Raw genomic sequence first — 10,000 nt, forward strand, 5'->3', positions numbered from 1 at the left:
AAAAAACTATCGGGTTTCCGCACTTTTTTCACCTTTTGTACATACTTTAAGCCCTTTTGTACAAAACGGTGTAAAAAGACCTATTTTCGACGGACCTCTTCTGAAAACGTCAAGCTCCCGTTTTCAGTTAAACGCTCCTTTTTTACAAAACACCGGGGTCTACACGAGAATTTTCGAAAACGCCGCCATTTTCATAAGGATTGTTGTGGTACTTAGGCCGCACGCAATCGATCGCGCCATGACAGCCAGCCCATGCGCAGACGTTATTCAGCCCTGTTGGTTCAGGCAGCGCTAGCCATGCAACTTCCCGCCAAAAAAATCCTGTACGGAAAACATCGCATTGGTTATTGGTTATCACATTTATAAGAAGAAACTATTTCAAAGAAAAAATATAGTGTTTCTTTCCGGACTGGTTAAGGCAGGAGAAAAGATAAAATATACTGTAACTTGTGGACCACTCGATCTGTCATATTTATTTAAGGAAAGGAAAGGAAAGGAAAGGAACTTTAAGTTATTCATGTGTCTAATCGTTTTAGCGAAGACACTGTAACCTGAAATAAACAATCAACGCAACTCAATTACCGCTTCATCTATTGAAACTCTTGAGAAATAAAAATAGAAATGTGGACGCAAACTCCCTGAACTGTGAGAAGCCTGTCAAGGAGTATTAACCATTAAAGAGAACAACAGATTCTTGTTCATTTGCACATTACATCGAAGCATAAAGTCTACAAATACCTATTTCACCTTCAAATGCCAATGCATAACATTTCGAATTACATTTTCCGTGAATCTTCCATTACTTGTGTTGCATGTGAACCTAGACAGTTACCGGTTAACCCAATTTTTTTCTACGACTCACCAGTGCGTAGATTGTTTACTTTAATCATAAACACGATAGCTTTGGATTTTTCAACAATATATCGCTTTAATCTAACCCAATATCATTCAGACAGTCAAAACTTCATATTTATTACCCACTTCATTCTTTTTTTGTGTTTGTCAGCATTATGATTTGCAATAATACAGGTTTGAGTTTGTTTTTATATCTCATAGATTTAAGTACAAACTCTGTTTTGATTGGCCATTCTACGCCAATCTGTAAATAGTTCACCCTGAAGTCAAAATAGATACGTTTCGTTTCTAACGAAACAAAAATGATAAAACTCACCAAACTGCAGTGGAGTTTGTTGTTCATCAATCTGTATATTACTGAGATCATCATTGTTGATGACTTGGATGTTATCGTCTACAGCTAAAAAACAATATCTGCTGAGCTAATGATAACTCGTTTACTGCCATAACAGCTCCGTCTCATAATAGGGATCATCATGTGAAATAACTTATAAGGGATACTGCTGCCTATTAAGTTACCGTTCATTTGATCCATGTCATTCTTTTGCACGAAACAGGATTTATAAGGGGCGAAAGTCGTTTAGGCCAGCGGGCGAAATGGGTTACGAACAGGGCACCCTGGTTTCGAAGGTGGACAGAATTTTTCCTTCAGCAAACCGGGGCATTGAGAATCATCGTGCTCTCTTCAAATGACCAATTTTGTAACGTTCTTTTGTAAGTTTATTAAAGGGAAGCAATCCAAGGCTTAAGACACAGCTGGTGATCAAAAAGCTTAATAAAGGGAAGCAATCCAAAGCTAAAGACACAGCTGGTGATGAAAAAGCTTGCGTCAAGTTACAAGCCGGATACGTGATTTGGCGCATTTCAGGCACTCTGGCCATTCCTTCCTTCTTTGCTGCAACGGGATACCATATAATTGTTTTTCACTGAACTGTATCGTTTAGATTCACAAAAACGTAATTACAAAACGAAAAACCGTCAAGACAGCCCCAAACAATTTAAAACTCATCCAACACTTTTAATCTGGTTGTGCAAAAAATTTCCAGAATAGGACGGAACCGGCGGGTCCACCCTCTGCGCAAAACGCTACAGCCAGTATTAGACTCAAGCTTGAAGATCATTTTGACTTATGTTTTGAAACAGAGAAAATTAATCAGGAAAACCGACCTGGAATAAACCTCACTAACGTTGGTTTAACTATTTTGGTCGAAACTGTCAACTTTGCAGAATAGCTTACCGCGAAGGCACGCGAACAAAGATCGTCAACACAGTTCCTAAAACCAACCAGGCTCATTGCAGTAACTGATATTAGGAGATAAGCTGAGGGGTAGATTCCTCATGTTTCTACTTTCATCCCGCTAAAATAGAGCTGTCCGACCTTGGAATTTGAGTTTTAGCATGTGAGCAAATACCCCTGGGCATTTTCTTTGTTTGAAAGTTGCTTTTGGAAGACGATTTAAAGTGAACGTACTCACCGAACGCATAAAGAACACCAAACAGGCAAAAAGCTAGCAGTGAGTCGTAACTCTTCTTCATGATTCGAGGTCCTACGCTTTGATGGCGAAACTGATTTACTCAGTAGACCTAGAACGACTGCCTTCCTTTTCAGCGTGAATGATAAGAGGAAGTGATTAAATTTCAAGATTTTCCAAGGTTAAAGGTCACGTCTTTGTTCAGGAGAAACAACTCGGATGAGGTAAAATAATCTGTAAAAGCAGGGGTAACGCAAAAATATTCTTTACTGAAAATGTCCTTTGATTAAAGTATTTCCTTAACAAACTCAATAATTGGTCTTAGCAACAGGGAAAAGGTATACGTAGCGACACGGCAAATATCATATTGAAGTGTCCTTTTCTCATCACAGCCCCTAGCGCGAGGATTTTGTTTAGAAGTAAAGTGATATACATGTATTAATTGCGATAGTTGTACTCAATACGAGGGCTATGAGTAAGGGATCGATCTTAGTTAAAGGTGCTTGCATGAAATTACGCCGGATAACAAGGAAATTGAACATACATCTTTAACACGTGAAAACAATCGTTTTGCTTTGGTTACTAAAGAACTGTGGTACCACATTGGTTTGTGTTTGAGACATTATCTAAAGTTTACTATCACAGCCTGGAGGGAGGTTGAAAAGATGACGTTTTTAGCATTAACCTTTCGTCAGAGCGCATGAAAGGATTGCAGGCGGTTGGGTTTTAAAACAATCCTTTTACTTTTAGACAATAACGTGTCTCAACCACAACATTATGTGACATAAAAACCCCTCAAAACCTCTTGATGCGCTCTGACGGAGGTAACTCTGCGATCATCTGACAGATCTGATGCGTTGCTGTTAACCTCACGTATAAAAGAAAGACATGGATTGTAGCTGCACCACGTCTATGGAATGCGCTTCCACGGGAAATCAAGAAGTGATTACTTGAAAACTTCAAGTCAAAGCTAAAACGTAGTTATTTATTTTGGGAGATATTTTTAATAATTTTTTAAAACTACATTCTTATGAATTTCTTTATAATTAATTGTAGTCAATGCTTTGGGCCGGTCTGTTGTAGCGCTGTCGATGGTTTGCATCTGAGGTCACAGCGACCATGTTTGTGTACAGGACAATGCAGTTAATGTCTTTTGGGAATTCGAATCTATTGTATTATGCAAAACATGTGGGGCCCTTTTCTATTGCTTTGTACACCAAACCGTGGATGCAAACGAAGAATATAAATGCTTAATTTATTAATTTATTTATAACGCTCGAACCGCCAGCTTCTTTGTTTGGAAAAAAGCCATGTGTTTCAAGTTTTTGACGAAGCGAAATCGTTGGACTTGCCAAAATCAACAGCGTTCTTTGGCATCTTGTGATTTGCCCTCTCGAGAACCATGGCCCTACCCTGGAGAAATCACGCGAACACAGTCCCTGCTCTCCCCAATCCCTTAACTTTTGACTACGCCTCTTTTCCCAAAAAGAAGAGTTGTAATCAGATGGTGGCGAACGGGGAAAAAAACTTCACGAGAGAGTTCGCTTAGGATATGTTATCAATGGTTGCGTGCGTTGTAAGCTCGCGATGGGTTACGCAAGAGTTTCGGAGTCCTTTGGGTGGCGAGAGGCTACACTAAATGTGTAGATCAACGGATCTCCTCGAGCGCTAAGGTGTTGGGTTTAGCTTGTAACGCATTAATTTGCGAAGGGACTTGAGAGCAGGCGTTTCCCCAGCAATACCTCGCGAAAATTTCTATCAACCATTTAAGGACTTACTTACGGGCATATAGACCTTATTCCAAAATGGCCGTCATTTAAATATTCTTTTGTTTTTATTCAAATTAGCCCTTGATGCCTCGTTCTTAAGCTGAAAATTCAAAAGAATATTTTGCCTTGAACGAGGCATCAAGGTCTAATTTGAATAAAAACAAAAGAATATCTAAATGGCGGCCATTTTGGAATAAGGTGTATTTCTGTACCCAAAACCGTCTAAAATGTTCTTTTATGGTTGGCCAGGGGGCAAAACCCGAGATGTCGGTTAACTGACTCAGCATTTTATTCATATAACTACTAGTACGTTACATATCATTTTTTGGTTATGAAATCCTTTCTTTTTGTGGTACAAAAGTTAACATAAAGGTGTCCCAACTCTGCGTATGAGAAGGTTCTAACCCTTATCTTGGAATCCCTAAAGTGAAACATCTTCTACAATTTTTTTTTATGACTACTGTTGGTCCATAATAATAATTGTTCCAATGTTTGGCGGCTGCTCATGTTCTTGTGGTGACTGGATCGGATCAGGAGGCTGCCTTCTCTTCTCGGATGTCTGCTTAAAAGTCATAAAGACTATTGTTATTATTACTACCACAGTTGATGTGGGGTGCAGGAGAGGTTAAGGGTAGTATCAAAAAACACGCAGGTAAAATGGCAAAAAGTCTTTAGTTTTTTGGAGATGAACGCAATCAATTTGGATCCTTGCTTTTATTTCTAACCATCTTGGGCTCTCGCCTTTCTGTTACAACTGCGTGGTATTTATAACGTTAACACATGGATATTGAGCGTTTTCCTGCATTGTAAGTTCAGTTGGGTTTAGGTTAGGGTTAGGGTTAGGGTTAGGGTGAACCCTAACCCTCTCTTAGGGAAATTGTAATACCGAAAATGCCACCATAAGAGGGACTGACCGACATATTTCTGATCTCGTTTGTTCCTTCAGAAAACTCCTGCTACATCACTTTTACCATTACAGATATTAACAAAAACTCTCAAACACATGTACAACTGGGCTCAGTAAACCAGCCATTTTATTTGATGGGAAACCAGCTTACAATCATGCAAATTTCGTGAATTCCGGTTTCCTGAAAACTTGAATAACAAAATATATTTTCTCTTGAATAATCATTTTTTCTTTAATATAATGAAATACTCTGGAGCTTTTAACTTACTTTAAGCAATTGAAATTTCTTGAAAATATTATTCTTATTGCAATATAATTGGATAAAACTCATCCAAACAAAACGTACCGCTTTTTGCAACTTATGAATACCTTAAAAAAAAATGTCATTGTCAACTTGAAGGGATGACCAGAACTCTTATAAACAATGTGACAGTTTTGGAGTACAATGAAACAAACCTGATACTTTTACCTTCTTATTGTGTTCTACATAAACAAAATAATTTTCGTATCAGCAGAATAACTTTTCATGCGACAATAATATCTTATGCAATATACCGTCTGTTTATAAAATCATGCAGTTTTGTCTAAAGCCGTGGTAATTGCTATAAAGTTGATCTTGGTTGCACTAAGATCTGTTTAAAAACGCCCAGACAAAGCTGCTCAGATCAAAGCGCACTTGCCTGATTTGTTAGGAAGTGTATTTTTCTCCTCTGTGTCAACATGCTTCAGCCTGGAGTGATCAAAAGTCTTCACCTCGGCCCTTGTTTCAGCTGCCTCTTCCTTGATTTCTAAAGACAAGATTGGAAAAGAAATATGTTTTGAAGATGACCATTACAATAGAACGTTTGGTCAGTCAGAGCAAGACAAGCTCCACAAGGCGGGCCATGAAGAAGATCTAGCACACATTTATGACAGCTAGTCTTGCAAAAAATCCAGTTAAAACAAACTGTTGCAGTCCCACTGGTGACGACAAAGCCAAATTTCACAAGGATAAGAAGGAGCGGAAAGTATAGCACAGTTTGGAAGGGAAGAAGGAGAGGTACAAAAGGCAGAAAGTTCACAATTTCAAAAGATAGTCAAAAATCAGGTCCTGTCAAAATGCTGGACAAATGGCTGAAACTAACTAATTGATGGGAATGTCTTTTGGGAATTTGACTCTATAATTATGCAAAACTTCTGGGGTCATTTTTTTCTATTGTTTTGTACACAAACATGACTGCCTCATCACATGGATGCAAACAAAGAATAGTATTTCTTCTCAGCTAAAGTGCATGTCTAGTTTAAGCTGTGAACCCCAGCTGCTTAAACCTCAAGGTTGGTGGTTTCAGGTTACACCAAAACCAATACAGATTACCATTGTATTGATAGTGGCTGGCACTTGATCTATCTGGAACAACTCAACCCCAGCTACAAATACACATGACTAATGTAATGCTCTGCCCACAGATCTCTTATACAGCTCAATGGTATAGCATTCTAACTACTGGTAGTAATCAAAAACTCATAGGAAAACTTGGAATTTTTTTAGTTTTCTGAAGTATCTGGAATCATTGAATAAAAAACACCCCTACACCCATTTACCAAGATTAACACTCACAACCTCTTTCCTATGGTTAGACAAAATAGACCACATTGGCTGACTCAGTGTTGTACCCAATTCAAATATCCTGGGGTTACAGTAAGATTCTTTGTCTATAGTATTTAATGCAGCATATGGAAATACGTATACCTGGAACAAAACGTTTTATTCTTAAAGGGTTTGAATTGGGTACAATATTGAGTTTGGTCTATACTGCATTTGTTTCAAGCCAGTGAAACCAAGGTAAGCTCTGGCTGAATTGATTCTTGTGACCTGTGATCAACTTTGCTTTATCAATAAACTCAACCCACATATGGCGGCGAGTCTGGGAATCGGACACAGGCCACATTGGTGGGAGGTGAGTGCTCTCATCCCTGCAACTAGGCTCGATTTCTGCCGCTCACTCGAGTTCGGGTATCCTCCTCGAGAAGAGACGGCTGGACGGGTTGAGCGATAGATTGTGTCTGTGACGTAAATTCAAAATATGATTTATGCGAAGTTAATAGTTGCGGGGACATAGCATTAGACATCCCAAAAACACTGATTTTAAGGGAACAGAAATTACATGACGGTGCTTAAAACGTCTGTGCGAAGTTTCCAGATGATACGAGCTTCAGTTGAATTTTACTTGCTCTTACATTAGCGAAGTATGAGGAGAAAATTGCAATAGCAATGGATTTGAAAACCGTATTTTGACCTTGGCGCCAACTGGAAAATCAGTGAAGTTTGCGAACTCAGGCGGTAGAAAACGACACAATTCCCATTCTCCAGCTTCTCGAACACTTTTCGTTGTTGCAATCTTGGATGTTTCCTATCTTAAATCACTGTAAACCTCGAACAGGCCGGGTCAAAGAATACCTTCGCAGCCAAAACATATAATTTATGCCAGACGGATTTGTGCAGGCGAGTTTCTGATTGGCGGAGATTAACAATGGCTCACCTCATGCGTCCAGCCGAGATTTCTGGAGTGAGCACTGGCTTATTTCCCGAAACAGCGGCTGGTAATCGAGCCTACCCTGCACCCCTAAGGCCCATTTATTGGAAAGTAATAGTGTTGTTCCCCACACATACCTTCCTTGGTAGGTAAGTGCGTTTTGTCTTTAGTTTCAACATGCTTCAGTTTCTTAGCAGGATCAAATCCCTCTATTTCTTTTAATTCTGCTTTTTTGTCTGGCAACTCATTTGGCAAAAGCTCTTCTCTCAGTGTCTGTGCCGTTGGAGTTGGATTTTTCTCTTCTGTTTCAACATGCTTCAGTTTCGATTTGTCAAATGATTTTACTTCAGCTCTTGAATCCACCTTCTCTTCATCAATCACTTGAACAAGAGCAAAAACAAACCTAAGTACCACTGCCAAGCCAACTTACATAGAAGGCTAGAGGAAAAAATTAAGCACACATTGTCTACGTGTAGTAGTGCAGTAACACAGCGCTATATACCATAACTGTCAACTGAGCCGAGTTTTGTTTTCCAGGAGATTAAAGTTGTCTTTGTGTAATATGTAGCTCTAATAGTACACAATATTGTTTTGGTACCGTATATCATTGTCATGACATGGTAGATGTCTTAGGTAAATAGCCCCCTGAGAAGATGTAGTTACTAGTAAAATACTAAACCCAGAATGATTGAAGAAAATAAAAGGGAATGGAGAAACATTGGCTTCAAAGGCTGACATGTTGATCATTTTCAAGTTCTCTTGCAACTTCTTTATAACCACAAGCCTCTGATAGCCTTCCAAGACAAATGTTCACTGAAGTTACTCCCTGTCCAACAGGGTTAGTATTTGGATGGGTGACCACAAAATATAATTATGACTTTCTGTCAGAAACAAAAGGACAGAAAATTATATTTTAATGCTCAAAAATGCAAACTAAAATAGGTGCAGATTTTGTTAGCCTGCTTTATGCAAAACAAATATTGATGCAAAAGCAAATAAATATTGATATACAGTTTTTAGGAAGAGCAGAAGAAAGAATTTTTCAGGAGTGTCAATTGACAATAAAATATTTTGCCATCAGCAACAAAATTTGCAACATAAATTTTGAACCGCGAATATAAAAAGTTACCATCAGTGAAAAACATTTTCGGAGATTTTTGCCACATTCAGTTTTTCTATTATACATTGTACTTTTGGCTGCACAAGTAAATCGCAAAATTGAAAGTGACGTTGATTTGCAGCAGCCACCATGATCAAGTTATCTTGAGTGTTTACTAACAACTCACGAAAAAAGGATACATCTGTGTCAAAATGATGGCAAGACACAGGGTTTTTGTTTTTTTAGTTTGCTTTTTTTTCTTTTAAGTGTTTTTACTAAGAAATGTGCAAATTCAACACACAGATCACAATCGCCCAACTTTTGAGGTTAACCATTGTTTCTGCAAAGTCAAAACTTCACTCTCCTGGACAAGGTTATTTATTACCAGTTAATTCCATCGTTTTGGAAAAAGCAGCTGCTTTATTATTCATCAGCCTCAAAAGTTGTTGCCGATTTCGGGGTTCATTTGTTGAAACTCAAGCGTGCTTCCAACAGACCTGTTTATTTTCGTGAGTTATGCACGTGCTGCAGGCCTATTGTCACCAGGGGCTTACACTCTTACAACCCCCTGACATAGTGTGTAGTACACTTACAGTGCACTACTTCAAAGAAAAACTATAATTTCATTCCAAATGACTAACTCAAATGACTGACTCTTTTAAACCTGATTTTGATGGTAAGACATCTTTTTCTTCTGTCTCAACATGTTTTAATTTGGAGACGTCAAACTTTGTGACTTCAGAACGATCGGGAAGTGAATCTGGCATCATCTCTGCTCTTATGTCTGTATGTGAAGAAATAGAAGACAATGAAAATAAACTAGAGCAAACCTTACACACCACATAAACAAAACGAAGTTGCATGGTTAACTAAAGACTTTGGGTATGCTAACACACAGTTTGCAATTAGTCATGCATGCATAAATTATTTTTTCACAGAACCTAAAAAAGGATGAAAACCTGTTACTGTCAAATTACTGTTTTGCTTCAGGAATAAAAAATATTAAGGCTTATGAGACCCTGTATAGAAGATGAACCACAATCTACACAGCCAAGCACTTTGTTCACAATGTACTTAATCCTTTTTCAATGCAAGTTGAAGTGCAGGGTTAGGGTTGGCTGTCTTTAGAAACTTACCTCCTGCTCCGGGAAGAGAAACTTTCTCTTCTGTTTCAACATGTTTCAATTTGCTGTGATCAAATGATTTCACCTCAGCCCGAGAATTAATAGCTTCTTCTTTGACATCTGCATGTTAAAAAATAAAATGACTTTTGTACAAAGCACAAGGGGAAGTGATATTCATGAGTACTAAAATAATCACACAAAATTACTTTTAACACTGTCTGACCTTCTTTTGAGGGAAGAATTACTTTTTCTGTGGTATGA

At 38.3% G+C, this 10,000-nt stretch overlaps 2 protein-coding genes across 2 annotated transcripts in view; both read right to left on the minus strand.

Moving 5' to 3' along the window:
- The window catches only part of LOC138048953 (uncharacterized), a 45,863-nt gene extending 43,369 nt beyond the window's left edge, over positions 1-2,494 (minus strand). The window contains exons 1-2 of the mRNA XM_068895022.1: positions 2,331-2,494; positions 1,172-1,255 (exon numbers count right to left, since the gene is read on the minus strand). Of these exons, the coding sequence (XP_068751123.1) occupies positions 1,172-1,255; positions 2,331-2,391 (145 nt within the window). The 5' untranslated portion in view covers positions 2,392-2,494. The remainder of the gene's footprint in view (positions 1-1,171; positions 1,256-2,330) is intronic.
- Positions 2,495-4,367: 1,873 nt separating this feature from the next.
- Positions 4,368-10,000, minus strand: part of LOC138048958 (uncharacterized protein PF3D7_1120000-like) — a 14,136-nt gene continuing 8,503 nt past the window's right edge. The window contains exons 8-13 of the mRNA XM_068895028.1: positions 9,963-10,000; positions 9,752-9,859; positions 9,280-9,399; positions 7,654-7,896; positions 5,684-5,791; positions 4,368-4,655 (exon numbers count right to left, since the gene is read on the minus strand). The exon at positions 9,963-10,000 is cut by the window's right edge and continues 82 nt beyond it. Coding sequence (XP_068751129.1) covers positions 4,627-4,655; positions 5,684-5,791; positions 7,654-7,896; positions 9,280-9,399; positions 9,752-9,859; positions 9,963-10,000 — 646 coding nt within the window. The 3' untranslated portion in view covers positions 4,368-4,626. The remainder of the gene's footprint in view (positions 4,656-5,683; positions 5,792-7,653; positions 7,897-9,279; positions 9,400-9,751; positions 9,860-9,962) is intronic.

The sequence above is a fragment of the Montipora capricornis genome, chromosome 5 (genome assembly GCF_036669925.1).
Source record: "Montipora capricornis isolate CH-2021 chromosome 5, ASM3666992v2, whole genome shotgun sequence".
In the NCBI taxonomy this organism is placed as follows: Eukaryota; Metazoa; Cnidaria; class Anthozoa; order Scleractinia; family Acroporidae; genus Montipora; species Montipora capricornis.